We start from the raw sequence: 19536 nt of genomic DNA, 5'->3' as shown, positions 1-19536 counted from the left end.
TGTCTATTTTGTTTTAAAATAAAATTGCCAACTCATGAGATTTACCTCACTGAGCACGTCACCCAGCCAAGTCTTGGGCTTTCCATTTTAACTTTTAAGTTAAAATTTTTTTTTTCAATAATAATAAAAAGGACAACTCATCCGCACAATCACATTTCCCAAGCAATCTGATAACTTCTTCTACACTTTTACTTTTCTTTCCAGCATCTACTTCTCATATTTGAAATTTTGTGTCTTTCTCTTCCTTACTTCTTAGTCTCTCATCTTCGGTCTTCCTTAGTTCTCAAGCAAATTATAACAGATTTTAAGGTAAGTATCTCTTTCACAGCTTCATCCTTTACACACTTTCCCTCTTTCTATCCTCATCTCACTCATTCTTCCTAAAGAACATATCAGGCCAACCTGAAACTGCTCTTCACGAAGATATTTTCTGAGGAAGAAACCCAAAAACCCGTGTCCGGTTCAGAAAACCATGCGGTTTGACCGTGATTTGAGAGGTTCACAGTAAAAATATAATTTCTGGTTTTTTGTGTTTAAAGAACTGTTTCAAGGAGCAGTTTCCGGTTAACCCGGTCAGACCATACGATCCAGTCTGGGTTTCAAAACCTTGGGTATGGATAGATTTCTTTCGGACCTTTTGCTTGAACCCAATCCATGTGTGCTATCAAGTGGGCAAGGAACATTGGCAATACCTCAGGCTCATGGAGGAGGTCTTGTATCCTAAAATTCCACCTCAAAAGAATTTTTACGCTCTAGCTGACTATGACTTAACTTTTTAGCTCTACACTTTTTTTTTGCCTAAAACACATAGCTGACCCTAAGTGGCTAACCTTGTTTGCTATAGCAACCAAATGCAGACTCTAAGGGCCTACCATGTCTAGGAAACATCAACCCATCAATTTAGGCCACTTCATTTCTCAAATTATGCAAAAAGCAAATCAACTCTCTCACCCACTTAAAGCAAATCTAACCATAACTTCTTTGATTGAGACCTTGGGGTTCAAACCCTTTTTTATTGACCAAAAAAAAATCACTTAGAGTAACCCATACTCAATACAAAAGGCTCCAATTAGATTCAAAAGGAACCAACCTACGTTTTACCCACATTGCTAAAACATTAAAGTAAAAGCCCATTCACCCAACCAACATACTCACAATTCTGATGTTTAGGAGTGGAAATACAGGTATAATGGAATCTTTCCTCTCTTCCTCAAAACCTCTCTTAATTTCCTCTTCTTGCTGACTGTGGGTTGAAGTTTCATAACTGTGTACTTTTTTTGCATTTTCTTGTATTTCAGTTATGGCATGTTGATTTCTTTCTTGTTAAAGAACCATTAGCCTTTATTTACTAAAGATTGGAATTTTGGGCTTTATACTCTCCACATATAATCACTTCTAAAGAACCCAAGGTGAGATTTAGACAGTTCTTGCATTTTTGGCCCATGTCGCCAAAATGTCCTCAACAACTTGCAAATAGGTTTTTCTGGAGCCTTTAAATAGGCCTGCAATATGTAAAACAAAAATTTAGAATTTGAATGTACATTAAAATTTTCTTAATAGGGTCTTTTCCCTAAGTGGATTCCAAGGATTCCAAGTTTTCCTTGTGGATTCAAGTGATACCTTATGGTTTGTTAAGCTAGCACTAGATCTAAGCCTTTACTACATTTCTGTTATACGTCAATTAGAATCAAAGCTTCTTTAGTATATTGGTTTCTAGCCCTTTCATGTTTCTGTTATGGGAAAATTCTACTGACACAACTGCAAAGAACCCAAGGTGCACAAAGTTGTGTAATTAGTTGTGTCACCAGACAATTCTTGCATTTTTGGTCCATGTCGCCAAAATGTCCTCAACAACTTGCAAATAGGTTTTTCTGGAGCCTTTAAATAGGCCTGCAATATGTAAAACAAAAATTTAGAATTTGAATGTACATTAAAATTTTCTTAAGAGGGTCTTTTCCCTAAGTGGATTCCAAGGATTCCAAGTTTTCCTTGTAGATTCAAGTGATACCTTATGGTTTGTTAAGCTAGCACTAGATCTAAGCCTTTACTACATTTCTGTTATACGTCAATTAGAATCAAAGCTTCTTTAGTATATTAGTTTCTAGCCCTTTCATGTTTCTGTTATGTGTCACGCTTTCCGTCCTATGAGAGCTCGTTAGAATCCTAGTATGGCAAAAAGTGAAGATAGAAACAACCATCCTATTGACGATGGTCGTGGGGTGTGTTAGGCTCTAATTGTTTAGGATTAAATATTTTTATTTTTATTTTTATGTATGTCGGCAAAGCGAGATCAAAACATGTCTAGATTATGTATTAGACATTGCTCATGATAGCACAAATCAGGATTCAAGAACTTACAAGCTACAGAAAAGAGAAGTCAATTTCAGTGAGGTTCGACCAATCGAAATTAAGGTTTGACCGAGTCAGAATTTTTTCTGCAGAATTCTATTTCAGTCCAGACACTACAAAAATGTTTGGGGTTTTAAGTGAAACACTTCTTGGTATAAAAGAATAACCCTAACTACATTTTAGAGGTTCTTGAAAGTCTTGTGAGTTTTGTACCTTCTAACTCAACAAGTATCTACCAAATCAAGAGATCTACAACAACTGGTGGAATCAAGTTACTGCTACAAGATCAACAATGACTGTTGATCTAAAACCTTTGAGGGGGATTTCAAAGTCATAAGCATGGGAGCTTGTATTTAGCAAATTCAAGAGAGAATAGTCCGTAAAGTCCGAGCTGCACATGATCCTGTCAATAAGTTCTAGAGGTAGAATTAGGTTTAGGAGTTAAATCTTTTGTAAACTTCAACTCTTTTTAGTGATTTTGTTTACCTTGAGGATAGTTAGGTAAAATTATCCTCAAGTTTTTACCTTGAAACTGTTAGTTTCATTGGTTTTCCTGAGTAATCATATTGTTGTCTTCTTTATTTTTCCGCATTGCATGATATGATTTATTATTATTTAACCTAGATCTTAGAATTAAGCTAAATAACTACTTAACTAATTCATTAGGTTAAACAATCTGTTTGGGGTCTAAACAAATTAACAAACAGGATGCGAGTGCTTATAGTGGTGATTCAAGCTCATGATGAGATGATGACTTGCGGGTTCTATGAGATTCGAGATATGCTCATTGATCTTGGTTTTAAAGGCAAAAGTGATCGCGACAATGGTAGAGTTATACATGTCAAGGACTGTGCTTGTAGTCAATCTATCAACCGACATATTTGCAACTTTAATGATATTCCATAATTTCATGGGGTGTCATATAAAGAAGACTTCATGGATTGGATCTTGGATCATAAAGATTATTATGCTTAAAGATCTCTGAAAATTTCAAGGTATTTATGGTAATTCGGGCATGTCGTCGCCAAGTTGAACATATCATGGAAGCCAAATAGTAAGTCAGGCATGTTGCTAAGATGAAATTGGAGCAGGAGGGCTCTAAGCACATATGAAACACGTGAAGGATGTCTGTAGAGTAGAAAGCGTCATGTGCATCCACAAGGGAGCATATGAGGGATAATTTGTATCGTTTATTATTATTATTATTATTATTTATTTTCAGTTAATTTTCAGAATTTTAGTATGTAAAATTGAATTTTCTTTTTTGAGGAAGAAAATTTAATTTTCTTGATTCTAAATGTATTTAAGGCTTTTATAGTCAAATTAGAGTCCAATTATGGTATGATATTAATTATGATTTATTTAGGAATATTTTGACTTACATATTAAGTTTTTTGGAGACACTTCTTTTTTTTCTTTTTTTTCGGTGCCTTTAAATAGACCGATACTATGTAAAATGAAAATTTAGAACTCATATTTTCAAAAGAGGTTTTTTCTCTTTTTTTTTTTTTTTTTTTTATTTGGTGAATTTTAGGTTTTTCTTTTGGATTCAAGAAACTCCTTATGTATTTAAGAGTTCCATTAAGCCAGAATGAGAATGCTCTAGATTTTAGCAGAAAATGTAGTGAAAGAAAGCTAGAGAGAGCGAAAACAAGAGAATTGGTGTAGTTCAGCTTAATGACCTATGTTCACAATAGAAAGTTCTTAAATTTTTTATTTTCTTTTCTGAAGAGAACAATTATATCTTTACTATATTGAATTATAGGTTATAGGCAACCATATTAAACTTAGCAAGATAACTTTAAAACTATGGTAGGCCAATATTAGAAGCCATAATAGTCCATGGTATCTACAAATCCTGACCTAAATATTTATGATTATATCTTAATATATTTTAAAAATAAAAAATTTTTTAATAAAAGAAAAACCTTGAAACTCACTTATGTATATTTGTAAAAGAAATTATTATATGGAATCTTTTGAGTTCACATGATATATGAACTAAGATGTGACCTTAATCTGCAGGCCAATTTTCTTATGAAAGTTCATCACAAAAACTTGACTTCTTTTGTTGGATATTGCCATGAAAACACCAATATGGGGCTCATCTATGAGTATATGGCAAATGGAAACTTGGCACAGCATCTGTCAGGTATTGATCATGCTTATGAGTTCATTGAACTATAATTATTTAGTTGGATCTATTTTTCTTTACGAGAAGTCATTGTACTCCGGTGACTTATTTCTAGGAGTTGTGAGCGCGGATAAAAATTCAAGTTTCTTGAGTTGGGAAACTAGACTCAAAATAGCAATGGACTCAGCACAAGGTCAGCAAGTAAATATTTGCTTCTCTCTCTCTCTCTCTCTCTCTCTCTGTTTGTGTCTTTGGTGTAATTGAACTATTGTGTTTGAAGTTGAACTTTCAATTTTGAAGGATTAGAGTATTTGCACAATGGTTGCAAGCCACCCATTATCCACCGTGATGTGAAGTCTACAAACATCTTATTGGATGAAAATTTCCAAGCCAAACTAACTGATTTAGGGTTGTCTAGAATTATCTCTAGCGAAGGTGGCACTCATGTCTCAACAAAAGTTGTTGGCACCCCAGGATACCTTGACCCTGAGTAAGTATTTGCATTGCATAATTTTTTTTTTTTTTTTTTTTTTTGATAATTCGATAGTTATAAAAGGAGAGATGAGGATTTGAACCCTAAATTAGTCCATTAAAAATTTAAGAGACGTCAATCAACTGAGATACAAGGCTCTTAATTTATTAAATAACTAAATAATTTCCCGTGCAATTTGTGGGAACTTAGTAAATTCGTTTGAAATCATTTTTAAATTTTTATAGATCTATTTATAATACTCATTTTGCTGCATAATATTTATATTTTACCACAATATTGCTGAGTGTTTTGGAACTCAATTTTCTTAATTCATATTTTATAATAAAAAAAATATTTGTAATAGAATTTGTTTCCTAATATTGAGTGGATTTGCTATGCTAATCTAATTTTTTGAATTTGGAATAGTCAAGTTTTTCAATATTTGTAAGAGACTAGCATATTTTATTATTTGTAGGATTTATTTTTTTAAAATTTATTAAATAATTTTATAATTTGAAAATTGAAAATTTTAAATTTAAATTTAAAGCATAAAATACTTTCATATGCTAAAATTATACAAAATTCAAGCAACTTCCCAATCACTTCCTCAACCACTTCATTTTCACAACCAAATACCAAGACTCAAATATCAAATACTCATTTCATTATCTCAACAAAAAGAAATCATTTGTAAGTACCGGCATACAAAGAATGTGATAAAATAAAGAAAAATAGTTAAAAAAAAAAATTTATTTATCAAGATTTAGTTGCCTTTAGCAAAGCTTCCACATAAAATAATAATATTAAAAAACATTCTGAAATCATCATTGACTTTAACTTTGATCATCATGGCTCATATTAATATTGCACTTGAAAATAAAAATAAAAAACTACAAAGAAACCTATAAATTTTGAGTTCTAAAATGTAATATAAAAATAAAAAAATAAAAAATAAAAAAACTAATGTCATCAATAATCAACTAGAAAGTTTCTTTCTATATTTTTATAGTTCTAAAACAAAATACATTTATGACTTTTCCACACCAAAGATGTTAATAAAAATAAAAACTCACAACATCTAACCTCAACATCAAAACCATAAGCCATCGTCACTCAATCAAAAATGCAAGTCATTTTTTTTGGTTATAGCCAACTCATACTGGTTGAGATTAGATGAGACAAGAAAGTTAGAGCTAAGTAGATGTTATTGAAACGTTGAGATAAATAACTTTATTCTTGATCGAGATGTATTGGTGATGAGATGGCATGAAAAGTTGTGGGCTATATATAAACGAGTAGAAGTGAAAGAGGTTTATCGTATAACATTGAATCAAAGAAAACAGAGTCTTACAAAGAATTATTATTCTTTAATTGGAAAGTCTTGAAACATTTAACCAAAAATAACCAAAAGTCCGTATTTTTTTGTTCTTATCTCGTGAGTTAAGAGTATTTCAATTCTCTTTTCAATAAATGCTTCACATGACAGAACCTAATGCTCTTTTGAAGAGATTTCTCTCTCTCTCTCTCTCTCTCTCTCTCTCTCTCTCTCTCTCTATATATATATATATATATATATATTTGATGGTCACTAAAATTTCTTGTTCATCTTTTTCTATTCTTTAATTATCGTTTGACACGTGTTTGTCACGCTAGCCAACACAACGAATGAGCTAAGCATACAAAAAGGATCGCACACTTAATACGATTTCATTTTACAAATATTTAAAGCCTTTCTCAAAGACTAATATTTAACCTCAAATATTATTCATCAAAAAAAAAAAAAAAAAAAAACTCAATTAATTCATATGTCAAAAGAATTAATCTTCAAATATTAAAAATTAAAATTTCCAAAATTCAAGTGCATAAAATAATAAACACTAAAAGTCTGATCTTATTCCAAAATTCATAATTTCTTTTAATGCGACAACCTCAATGAAAGCCTGTTTCTCAAAAAATAAAAAATAAAACCCTTAATGAAAGCCTCAAAACTAATTGTTACTAAAAGCTCAAATAGTGTAAAACACTATAACTTATTTAGATCCCCAATTTTTAAAACATGGCTTAATTGCTTTTACTCTAATTTAACTAATTGTGAAATAAGAGTAAATGATACACAATAACCGAAACAACTATCTAAGACAATCATATACAATGAACAATAAATGTAAAGTTTAAAGAAAAATGGAAGAGAGATGCAAACACAAGATAACACTGAGACGTGTTATCGAAAAAGAAATTGAAAAACTCTGCAAAAAAATCTCTCCACAACCCTCCAAGTCAAAATGATCCACTAGTGAATACCAAAAAGACCCTCCGATCCTAATCTACCCAAAAGTACTTGAGCCCTCTAAGCTCGAGCTACTAATAGACTTCTTAGAATCTTGTCATCACTAGTTATCTGAATCCTGTAATACAGCTTGATTGCATCTGCCAAGTCTCACTAGCTTCTTTTGGCAAATCCCAAATGCTTCCCAAGTTCCAAAACACTCTCTACACTCTGAATATGTGTGGGTTGTGTTTGCGTACAAATCTCCTCTCAATGTGTATCAATGGGAGAGGGAAAGAGAAGAGACTACAAGGATTTCTTACTTAAGGATGAGTAGCTCTCTCTAACAAGGTGAGTGTGTTGTAGAAACCATTCTAGGATTTTCTTTTGTATAACCTCCTTACAATATTGTGGGTAATGAGAGTATATATAGTATGGGTGAAGGGTATAAGAGTCACACTTAAAATCATCCAAGCAGAGAGTTTCGTGAGTCACTAGCGTTAGCCAAGTCGTGAAGTGACTCTTAAAATATAGCCTGGCACTTGACTTTTCAGCTTGCAACATGCTTTACATGTAACCTTTCGTGGGTCATCCACTCGTGAGTCAATTGCGAGCAAGTCACACTTAAAAATATGGTTTAATTGCTTTTACTCTGATTTATCTAAGTGCGAAACAAGAGTAAATAATACACAATAACCGAAACAACTCTCTAAGGCATAAGCATATATAAGAGAAAAGGAAGAGAGATGTAAACACAAGATAACACTGAGATGTGTTATCGAAGAGGAAATCGAAGAATTTAGGAAAAAACCTCTCCGCAACCCTCCAAGTTGAAATGATCCACTAGTGAATAAGTTGGAGTAGAAGAATAGCAAAAAGACCCTCCAAGCCTAATCTACCCAAATTACTTGAACCCTCTAAGCTCGAGCTACTCACGGACTTATTAAAGTCTTGTCATCACTAATTATCCGGATCCCGCAATACCGTCCGATTGCATCCGCAAAACCTCACCGGCTTCTTTTGGCAAATCCCTAATGCTTCCCAAGCTCCAAAACACTCTCTACACTCTAAATATGTGTGGGTTGTGTTTGGGTACAAATCTCCTCTCAAGGTATATCAATAGGAGAGGAAAGGAGAAGAGACTACAAGAATTTCTCACTTAAGGATGAGTAGCTCTCTCTAATAAGGTGAGTGTCTTGTAGAAACCTTTCTAGAATATTCTTCTGTATAGCCTCCTTACAATTTTGTGGGTAATAAAGGTATATATAGTATGGGTGAAGGTTATAAGAATCACACTTAAAATCATCCAAGCAGAGAGTTTTGTGGGTCACTAACGGGTTAGCCAAGTCATGAAGTGACTTACAAAATACAGCCTGACACTTGACTCTTCAACTTCTAGCATATGCTTTGCATGTGACCTTTCACAGGTCATCCACTTACGAGTTAGTGAGTCAGTCGCGAGCAAGTCACGAACTTCTCAGTCTTGAGCAATCTTTACTAACTTAATACTAAACCCATTACAATTAAAATCCCACAAAATATAAGGAAATCAATTAATGCAATTACAACACTTTTTTGTCATGAAATAAAACCAACATAAATGTTATGTAAAAAGCCATAACTTAACAATCTCCCCTTTTGGCTATGCCGTAACAGAAACACCATATAACAGGCTCTAGATTTAAATGTGAGTTTGTAAACAATGGTAAAACTCACTCACACCTAAATCTAAAACATGTGATGAATTTAGAATATATATACTTGTAACCTAAAACACTTGCACAAAACGCATTAAACCCTCAAGGTAAAGCAAGTAATAAGATGACAAGTATAATGTAACAAGCAAAAAGTGATCATGTAAACAAGATGTGAAACATATGAGCAACTTGATCAAACACATGACAGTCATATGGAAATGACTACAATGATCACATAGCAAAACGAATGATCATCCAAACATGCTTAAAAAAAAAAAAAAAAAAAAAAACACAACAGCATAAGAATGCATGCATGTTCAACATATAAACATGATGTGATCAGGACAACAAAGCATAAATACTAATTAAACATAACTCAAACATGATAAAAAAAAATGCTGGTTTAATGCAAATATGGTTAAGCACACACACATTTTTAGATATTCATTGAACATTAGACTTGTGTATTGTGTGTGAGTATCAAGTATGAATTAGTCCATAGTCTAGCATGAAGTTTTAATGATCAATTCAATCAAGTTATACATATAACACGAAGTCAAGTGACCTATCTCATTTGTAGAAATGAACGTATATGACTCCTCACTAAAGTGTTTACATTGATAGAAAGTTTTTCATTTGACTTCCATTTTTCATACTTTGATCAATACAACTTAATTTTTGAGCATCGATGCCATGAAATTTTTTATATTTCTTTGAAGAATAAGCCTTTGGTTTTGGCATCATACATTTTGAATACATTTTACTCCATGTTTTCCTAGTCTAACTAGTTTTCAAAGCAAGAATTTTTCAACACATTCTCCTTTTAGAGATTGATGTTTGAAGAACTTTTTAACATAAAATTAAATGTGAGGAGATATATAAAAACAAGTCTACGCATGTATCAATATCAATCAAGATTATTAGCTAGACATTCATGACAAACTTGAAGATCTATTTACAACAATCAAACATAGATTTCTAGATTTCACTCACAATCAATATAAGTGCATACATAACAAACTAAGCTCGTAAATATACTATCCCATTAGTACAAAGGTTGTCATGCCCCAAACCCAAAAGGGTCCAAAGCGTGAGAGAAGAACCATTAAGAGCAAAAACGTAGGAGTTTTTTTTTTCCCCCCCTCAACACATGATAAGGATAAATAACCATACTAAAATCTTCATATTACAAGTCAGAGCTTTACAACACATTTACAAACAATACAAATTACAAATAATATCTCCAAATATACATGAAATTCCAAAACTCCAAATGGATCAACATCATATCACAATCTTTCCTAGGATAGGCAACCTCAACGATAGAATCTATGCCTACCATGCCCAAGGCTAACAAACCTCAAGAATCCAACCTCCGATAGAATTAACTATGGCCTCAATAAATTCAGAAAGTTGAGTCACCAACCAATCATAGCATAAATCTCTCAATTAGCATAATGCTCCAATCACCACCAATAAAACAAGCTTCATGCCGGAGGTATAGCAAATTTATCTGAAAAACTATTGGAGAGTGGGATGAGCTAAAGCCCAGTAAGTAGCATAATTAATAGAGGTGGGGGAAATGCAAGTCTCATGGTAATGGGCATATTACAAAACATGTTATACTTCGGGAATTTCAATGAAAATCTAGCAAATCCATTTCCATTGGTAAAATTACAAGAATGATTAAAATTATGCAGCAAAAAGCTATCTTAAAATATTTCAATATGAAACTACATAATATACACTATGAGTAATAACAATACTATTCCAAACTAGAGAATCCAACCCAAGGCCATGTGACAACGCTGTCACAAAGACGAAACTCAACGCCGTCACAAAGACGGAACTCATATGCCGTCACAAAGATGGGTGCTAAGATACCAATGTCACACAGATTATAGTATCTAACTAGGTAATTATCGGGTAATCACACATCACGGCATAAGGGTAAAACATAAAGAGCTCACAGATTACATGAATTCAGAACACAGTTCATTTCCAAGTAGTTTCACAAAACCTTTTAATATCCAAGGATATTCACAAGCTTCTCAAAGCCTTCAAACTCATTTCTTGTCAATAGATTTTGTATCAACTCTCCCAATTATCAAAGCATCTTTAAATTTTGCGAATAATGCAATAAATCCATAAAATCCATTCTCAAGAATTTAATCAAAGATGCTTTTCTTTCCCATGCCAAATATTTATGCATTTCCCCATATACAATATTAAACATGATGCACTTTTCATAAATAGTCATATACATTAAGGTTACAACACAAAAGTTTTTTTTTAAAAGATATAGTTCCACAAATAGTTTTCCAAAATGTGTTTAACCCAAAAACAACATTTATGCAACATGGTTACTTTCCAAAAAACCCATTAAAGCTACTTACCTTGGAAAGCCAACCAATTCTACCTCAACCGGCCATCACAAAATCAACCAATCCCATCACTAGGTCCATCACCAAGAATCTCAAAACCTAGAAACATAAGGAACAAGCCTATTAATAACAAGGCCTATCGCAAAGTTTATCATCATCTTTGTCTCCAAAATCGAATAGGATCTCCTAAAACAAATCAAATGCACTAAAGCCTAGCTTGCCCAATCTAAGACAAGTACCCATTCCCAAATGGGAACCAAACAAGCATACAAACTCATAGTACCACAGCACAAAATCAAAGTATTTTAATTCTCTACTGCAAGCAATGTGCACATATAAACATAAGATAAAACACATCAATTCATAATAGGGGTAGCATATCTCATGAGTTTCTCTTTAGAGCACTAAATGATTAAACCAAACCATTAATAGACTTAACTAAGCAAAACACATGTCGAACAAATCACATGAATTTACAAATCAATCCATTCAACAAAGATTTGAAGTAAATTCCACAAAATCTCAGCGTTTTCATTGCACTTTCAGATTCAATACACAACAGGCTAGCCATTTTGTAAAAAAATTTTAGTCCACAAAAAGTTATTTGATTAACTTGAAATTAAATAGGGAGAAGCCTTTATGTGTCTAGTATGTACTACCAAAAATTCAGCTCAAAATTTTTTTCTATAATTTATTAAAAATCATATATTGCAGTTGACTCAAATCTATTAGGGATAAATTTATGATTCCAAAGTAAAATTACTATAATCTTAATACTATGCCAAAAACTTTCAAACTTGATTAACCTCAAATTTACATGTTTTAGCACATGATAACAATTATGAATGCAACCAATAACCTCATATAGTAGTCATCACAACACGAGTCATTCGATCCTCTAACTCATATAGGCAATTTACCAAATACTTGGCATGCAATAAGCACATGCCCACATTCACATATGTCAAAGCCATTCAAATGCAAAGTAAACACTTTGGAATCAACTCATGCAACAACAAAACCCATATAGCTGTTCTAGGCAACCAAACCTCAAATGCCCACTAGTAAAATAGACAACCAAAACATCCCACGAAAGCAAACACCCCCAAATAGTTTGAAATTTTCGGATTTAATAAAAACTCTTGCTGCCTAAATCCTCATAACCCTCTAAACTTCCAATACTAACCAAACCCATCAAGTATATACCATAAACATCATAAACTAACAAAACCCAAAGGATTTCATGGAAGAAATTAAGAGAAAACTTAGATTTTTACTTTGGGTCTCTTGCACTTCAAAATCTCATGGAGTTTTGGCTCTACTAGGAGAATCAATGGAGACATAATCCTCCCTAATAGGGAGGTTTTGACTAGAGAAGGGAAATAAATGGTGAAGGAGATGGGAGCTAGAGTGTGTTTATGTGTGTTTTGGTGGGTGGGTGAGATAGAAGGATAGAGAAATAGAGAGAAGGGGCAGCCGGTCAAGAGGGAGAGAGATATCAATGTGAAATGAGGAAGAAAAGGGGGGGGGGTGCTGACTTAAGTTGAAAAGCTTAATTACCAATTTGCCCCAAAAATATCTTGAGTAAATTACCAATTTGCCCCTCAATCTTCCTCCAAAATACTCAATAACTGGGGTGTTACAAAGGTACTAGGCCAAACTCACATGAGATACGTGCTCAAACAAACTCGATCAAACTTCTTGAATTTTTCACTTTTATGTGGTTTTGGATTTTACTCACACAAAACAAAAGCAATAAAATAAGATCAAAACAAAAAACAATGCACATAAAGAAATGCAAGATGCACAAAAGCATGAGGATATAACATTCTATGCATGAAGAGTCCTACAAAGATCGAAAGAAATAGATTAAGGACCAAAAGAGCAAAAACTCAATTATAGGAATCCTTCCTCACCCAAACGAAACAAGTGTTTAGAGTGAGTATCTCATGAGAAGTGAGACAAAAGATGGAAGAACAAGAACTGGAGATGTACATAGACAAGGAGTTAAGAGCATTAAAACTTTCTTCAACAACTTACCATTTTCACTCAAATCCGGTTTTTCTTTCTTAGCACAACTTCCAAGAAGCTCAAATTTCTCTTTTCTTTTGATTCTTTTAAGAACTTGAAACTTAAAGCAATGAGGTCTTAGATGACCAAAGGCACTATAATGGTGACAAACAATGTGTTTAGGTCCATTAGGCTTTTAGGGAGGGATCTAGCTAGCAACATGGTTTTGTTCTCTCTTTAACATGAAACATTGAGGTCTTATGTGGTCAATCACACTGTAGCAGAGGCACGTAAGAACAAACTTAGAACCATTCAAATCCCTAGGATGAGACCTAAACAAAGGTTTTGGCTTAAGAGCTTTTCTCTTCACTTTATGGTTTCTTTTGTGTGGAGGAAGGTACACCGATTCGTCTTTAGAGATAGAACTCACAATAGACACAAAATCGGGCTTCACAAAATTATTGCAATAAATATTTTCATCATTTTTAGCAAAAGGTTTAGAAAATCAAAAACTTGGCATGCATTTTAAGAGATTCATTTTCACATTTAAGATCATCAACAAGTTTGTTAAACAAAACAAGTTTAGCATCCAAGTCCATATTCAAACATTCAAACTCTTTCAACTTTTCACAAGAATGTTCAGCAAATTTCTTATACTTTTCAACCAATTTGTTGGATTCATTGAGCTTAGCAATCAAATCATCCTTTTCACAAATGAATTTGCTTAAATTCTCATGAAACTTCTTAGACTTTTTCTTAAAGAGTTTGACGTTGGAAATTTTAACAACACCCAAAGATTCATGTAACATGTCATCACAAGCATGAGGATAAATAGTCATAGAGGCATTTTCATAAACACATGGCATGTTACATTCAACAATCCAAAACATGAAAAGAAGCACACAAAGCACCATCCATGGCAATACACACAGAGTCAATGATCATACTTAGATATTTAAACCAAAAGAAGTGTACCTGCTCTGATACCAATTGAAAGCTCAAATAGTGTAAAACACTATAACTTGTTTAGACCCCCAATTTTAAAAACACGGCTTAATTGCTTTTACTCTAACTTATCTAAGTACTAAATAAGAGTAAATGATACGCAATAACTAAAATAATATTCTAAGGCATAAGCATATAAAATGAATAAGAAATGTAAAGCTTAAAGAGTACGGGATGAGAGATGCAAATACAAAATAACACTGAGACGTATCAAAGAAGAAATTGAGGAACTTGGTGAAAAACCTCTCTGTGACCCTCTAAGTCAAAATGATCCACTAGTGAATAAGTTGGAGTACAAGGATATCAAAAAGACCCTCCAAGTTTAAACTACCCAAAGTACTTGAGCCCTCTAAGTTCCAACTACCAACGGACTTCTCGGAGTCTTGTCTTCACTAGTTATCCGGATTTCGCAATACCACCCGATTGCATCCGCCAAGCCTCACCGGCTTCTTTTGGGAAATCCCTAGTGCTTCACAAGTTTCAAAACACTCTCTACACTTTGAATATGTGTGGGTTGTGTTTGGGTACAAATCTCCTCTCAAGGTATATCAATGGGAGAGGGAAGGAGAAGAGACTACAAGGATTTCTCACTTAAGGATGAGTAGCTCTCTCTAACAAGGTGGGTGTGTTGTAGAAACCTTTCTAGGGTTTTCTTTTATGTAGCCTCCAATCCTTACAATTTTGTGGGTAATCAGGGTATATATAATATGGGTGAAAGGTATAAGAGTCACACTTAAAATCATCTAGGCTGAGAGTTTCACGGGTCACTCATGGGTTAGCCAATTTGCGAAGTGACTCGCGAAATACAGCTTGGCACTTAACTCTTCAACTTCCAACATGTGCTTTTCATGTGACCTTTAGTGGGCCAGTCCACTCACGACTTGGTTGCGAGCATGTTACGAACTTTACTGTCTTAAGCAATCTTTACCAACTTAATACCAAACTCATTACAATTACATCCCACAAAATATAAGGAAATAAATTAATGCAATTACAAAACTTTTTGTCATGGAATAAAGTCAACATAAATGTTATGTGAAAAACCATACCTTAACAATTATCCATCACAATTTAAAAATAAAAATGGAGTGAGCTTGACTACTCAACAAGTAACCAACTTCCTAACAAGCTTGATTAAGCATAAAAGAAACTGTAAAAAAAATTTACCAAAGCAATGTAAAAATCATATACTTAGCAACATCATCTCAATAAAATCAATAGTTTCAATAAAGCAACAAATAAATTCATACATATACTAAGGTCATATACTAGCAATCTATACGACTATGGTCACACTCTATATTCGTGACTGGGCCAATGGTGTTTTTTTTTTTTTTGGGTGGTCACTAAGAAATTTAAATTACCACGATATTTTTATTGGTAACATTTTTTAAAGAAAAATAAATTAGAAATTATTTTTATTGAATAGGTTGAACAAGTTACAAATTTTATCTTTTTGTTTTATAATAGGCTTTTTGTTGAATAATTTTCACTTGTTATTGTTTGGTCTTTTCTTATTTTTGTTTGGTTTATATTTGTTGTTATTTGAGCTAATATTTATTATTGTTATTTAATTTATAAAAAAAATAAGGATTAAGAATTATATTTGGAGGTAGAATTAATTTTGGAGTAATGTTATGTTCATAACATTTTTACAATAAATTTTATGCAAAAAGCTATTATTGGTGGGTAAAAAAATAATATTAGTATTTGGCCCAAATTAGAATTAGTAACAGCTTACTATATTGGATTTGTTGTAAAATTATTATGAAAATGTTGTGAATATAGTTGTACAACTCTTACTTTTGTTAAACCCAAATTTTTGTAATTCTCAAGTCAGGGTGTTCAAAATTTTTATTAGGATAGTCACAATAAATTAGTTTAGCATATAATATTTTTTTTAAGTAAGTGTATATATAGATTTTTCTGCAAGTCAGGCGGTCTTGTGACCACCCTAGCTTGCATGGATTGCCGCCACTAGACTGGGCTCAAAATACTGAGAAACACGTGGTAAGTCCTATAATTAACTAGTTTCTGAGCCAATGTTTACCTATATTGGCATGGTCCAGTCCACTACATTGTCAGATTGTATTGTCAATTTTTCGAAGAAAGACTAATAATTTTTATATATAAAATATTTATTTCTAACAACTTTATACTAATTAAAGAAAAGTTCACATGCCTCATACGATGCATTCTGAAATAGTTGTTTGAAACTTCTATTGAATTCTCTTAACTTAATTCAAATAAATTATATATCAATTCTGTTGGGTCCTGAATGATATTACCGTCAATATTGTCAATCTCAAATAGTAATCACACATAGAAACATAAATATTTACAAGAAAAATCCTTTCTCTTTGAAGGGAACAAATTCACGGGAGAAACTCCGAATCAATTTCACTATTCTCAAATCAATTACAATATTTTGTTTTTTCTTTTCTCTCACACATACTCTCTTTGTGTTTTCTTAAAGGCAGCAATACTTTACTCTCTCCTCTTTATCTATCTCCTCGAAGGTGGTACTTTATTCTCTCCTCCTTGGTTATCTTCTCAAAGGCAGCAATAAGTTACTCTCTCATTTTTGGCTATCTTCTCAAATGCAACAACTCTTTACTCTCTATCTCTCTCTTCGCTCCTTCTTGAAGGCGGCAAAACATTACTCTCTCCTCCTTGTTTATCTTCTAGAAGGCGGCAATCATTTACTCTCTCCTCCTTGGCTATCTTCTTGAAGGAGGCAACCATTTACTCTCCCCTCTTTGGTTATTTTCTTGAAGGCGACAACACTTTACTCTGTCCTCCTTGACTATCTTTTAGAAGGCGGCAACCCTTTACTCTCTCGTCCTTAGTTATCTCCTCTAAGGTGGCAACCCTTTGTTTTCTCCTTCCTCTTGCGTTCCTCCCAAGCGAAAATCTCTTTTTTCTTTTTTGGTTTCACGCTCTATTTCTCATCTCCCCATAGGAAGGACCCTTGGGCCAAATCCATCAAATTCTTTACATCTTTGTTTATTTATAAAACTCTTTTTCTATTCCCTCTTGAATTAGGAATACATTACTTCTTTAACAAGGAATAAATTTAACAAATAATAAACTTTCTTTCCACACCAAAAAATAGACTTTTCTTCTATACCAAGGAATAGTTTTTCCTTCTATATAAAGAAAACCCAAATTAATTTTTTTCTTCTTCAACTAAGAAACCTAATTAACTTTCCAAGTTACAATTGAAATTTGAGACAATTTCCCAACAAATTCAATTACTCAAAGTCCCTAAAATATCATACATAGTTATCATAAGAAATTTTCGTTGATATACGACAATTCTTGAAGTTTTCAAAAAACCCGTTGCTATTAAAGTAACTAGAGAAGAAGAAATTGTCAAACACACATTTTGGTCAGAGATACTAATATTTTTAAGTTTACCTAATTCAAACTACAAAACTAACCATAAAACATGGAATTAGATCATTTAATTACCTGGTTATCTTTTTGCTTGGGTATGGATTATGTAATATCTTTGGCTTACAGGTACTATGCAACAAACTGGTTGACTGAGAAGAGTGATGTTTTCAGCTTTGGAGTTGTTCTATTGGAAATAATCACAGGACGACTTGCAATCACTAAAGCTCCGGAGAAACTTCATATAATTAAATGGGTTAATTCCATGCTTGAAAGAGGGGATGTTAAGAATATTGTGGATCCAAGGTTAGCAGGAGACCTTGACATTAATTCTGTTTGGAAAGCAATAGAAGTGGCAATGGCTTGTGTGTCTCCCAATTCCATCCAAAGGCCAACTATGACTTATGTAGTGATGGAATTAAAGCAATGTTTGGCAATGGAATTGGCTCGGATGCATGAGGGCTTTGAGATAGATTTAGACCAAATCAGTGGAATGAACTTTGTGCATACTGGAAAAACTCCCTTGGCAAGGTAGTAACCAGCAAATAGGTACCAAAATTCTCACATGGAAAATTGTACGCAATATGTGCATAAAAATAATAGGCGGTTGCGTACAAATGGCCCGTTATCAAATTGCCGCCTTTGTGTGGTTTGTATTCAGGGTTGGATCTTCAATTTACGCTATGCAAATAAATAAAAGAGTTGTTGTGATGGTGGACCAGATAGTGATAATCATATGGTCTACAGTTTAGAAACAAAATAGAATATATAGCAGCAATATTATAACTATTTGTTGCTCTCTGCCATTTTGTGAAAATTGTAAATAGTAGCACCATCATACATAAATTATCAAACCAAATAACATTTAGTTTTTTTTTTTTTTTTTTATGAGAAATAACATTTAGTTAGTAAGATATTAAATACTTCTTTCCTAACTCAATTATAAGAGATCAAATATGGTTATATTTTATATCAGGGAGAAAGGTAAAAACTAATCAACAAAAATATATAATATACATTTTTAACATATGTTAAATATAGGTGGGTCAACTTGGATTAAGTGGATCCACAAATCTCTTGACCCAAACCTGACTTGACCGGTAACAAAAAAAGAAAAAATTGGTAACCCAACCAAGCTCATCAACCCCTAAAAACAAACCTAACCTACCGGGTTGGGTTGAGTTACAAGATATTATGAGTATCTAAGATATATTATGATTGCATATTTATAAGTATCTGAAATTTGGGGTTTTTTAGTTACAAGATTGGGTTAAAATATCCAAAAATGTTGACTAGATTTAGGAGTGGATAAAATTTAGCGACAAAACTAGTTATAACCTAAAACTACAACTTCCTTTGAAAAAATTAATATTATTACATATTTTGAAAATCTAACATTTAGATTGCTTACACTCTTAATATACATGTCAAATTTTGTTTCAATCAGATATTATTTAATATATGATCAATAAGCTTATATTCTATATATAATTTTAAATTACAAAAACTTGCAATTTCAGCAATTTATTAATGACATAATTATTAATCTTTAATTTTTTAGAAATTTAGGAAATATGAAAGAGATAAAAAGAAAATATAATTCAATTGTGAATTTGTCAAAATTCACTTTCAACAAAAAAATTTTAGCTTTGGAAATACCTGATGCTGGACGATTTAAAAATTTTACCCATTCAGAGTCTTTAAACACGTCACAATGTAAACATATAAATTATAATCCTCCTCTCATAATTTCACTTATCTATAATGACGACAGTAGTTTGAGTAACATATATATATATATATATATATATATATATATATCA

General features: G+C 32.6%; 1 protein-coding gene across 1 annotated transcript in view; it reads left to right on the top strand.

Annotated features, from left to right (window-relative positions):
• The window catches only part of LOC115990100 (probable LRR receptor-like serine/threonine-protein kinase At1g05700), a 29771-nt gene extending 11523 nt beyond the window's left edge, over positions 1 to 18248 (top strand). Inside the window, exons 10-13 of the mRNA XM_031113961.1 lie at positions 4375 to 4501; positions 4599 to 4676; positions 4784 to 4973; positions 17843 to 18248. Of these exons, the coding sequence (XP_030969821.1) occupies positions 4375 to 4501; positions 4599 to 4676; positions 4784 to 4973; positions 17843 to 18248 (801 nt within the window). The remainder of the gene's footprint in view (positions 1 to 4374; positions 4502 to 4598; positions 4677 to 4783; positions 4974 to 17842) is intronic.
• Positions 18249 to 19536: the final 1288 nt, after the last annotated feature.

This window comes from Quercus lobata, chromosome 5 (genome assembly GCF_001633185.2).
Source record: "Quercus lobata isolate SW786 chromosome 5, ValleyOak3.0 Primary Assembly, whole genome shotgun sequence".
NCBI classification, from domain to species: Eukaryota; Viridiplantae; Streptophyta; class Magnoliopsida; order Fagales; family Fagaceae; genus Quercus; species Quercus lobata.
This window is presented reverse-complemented; position numbering and strand designations above follow the sequence as displayed.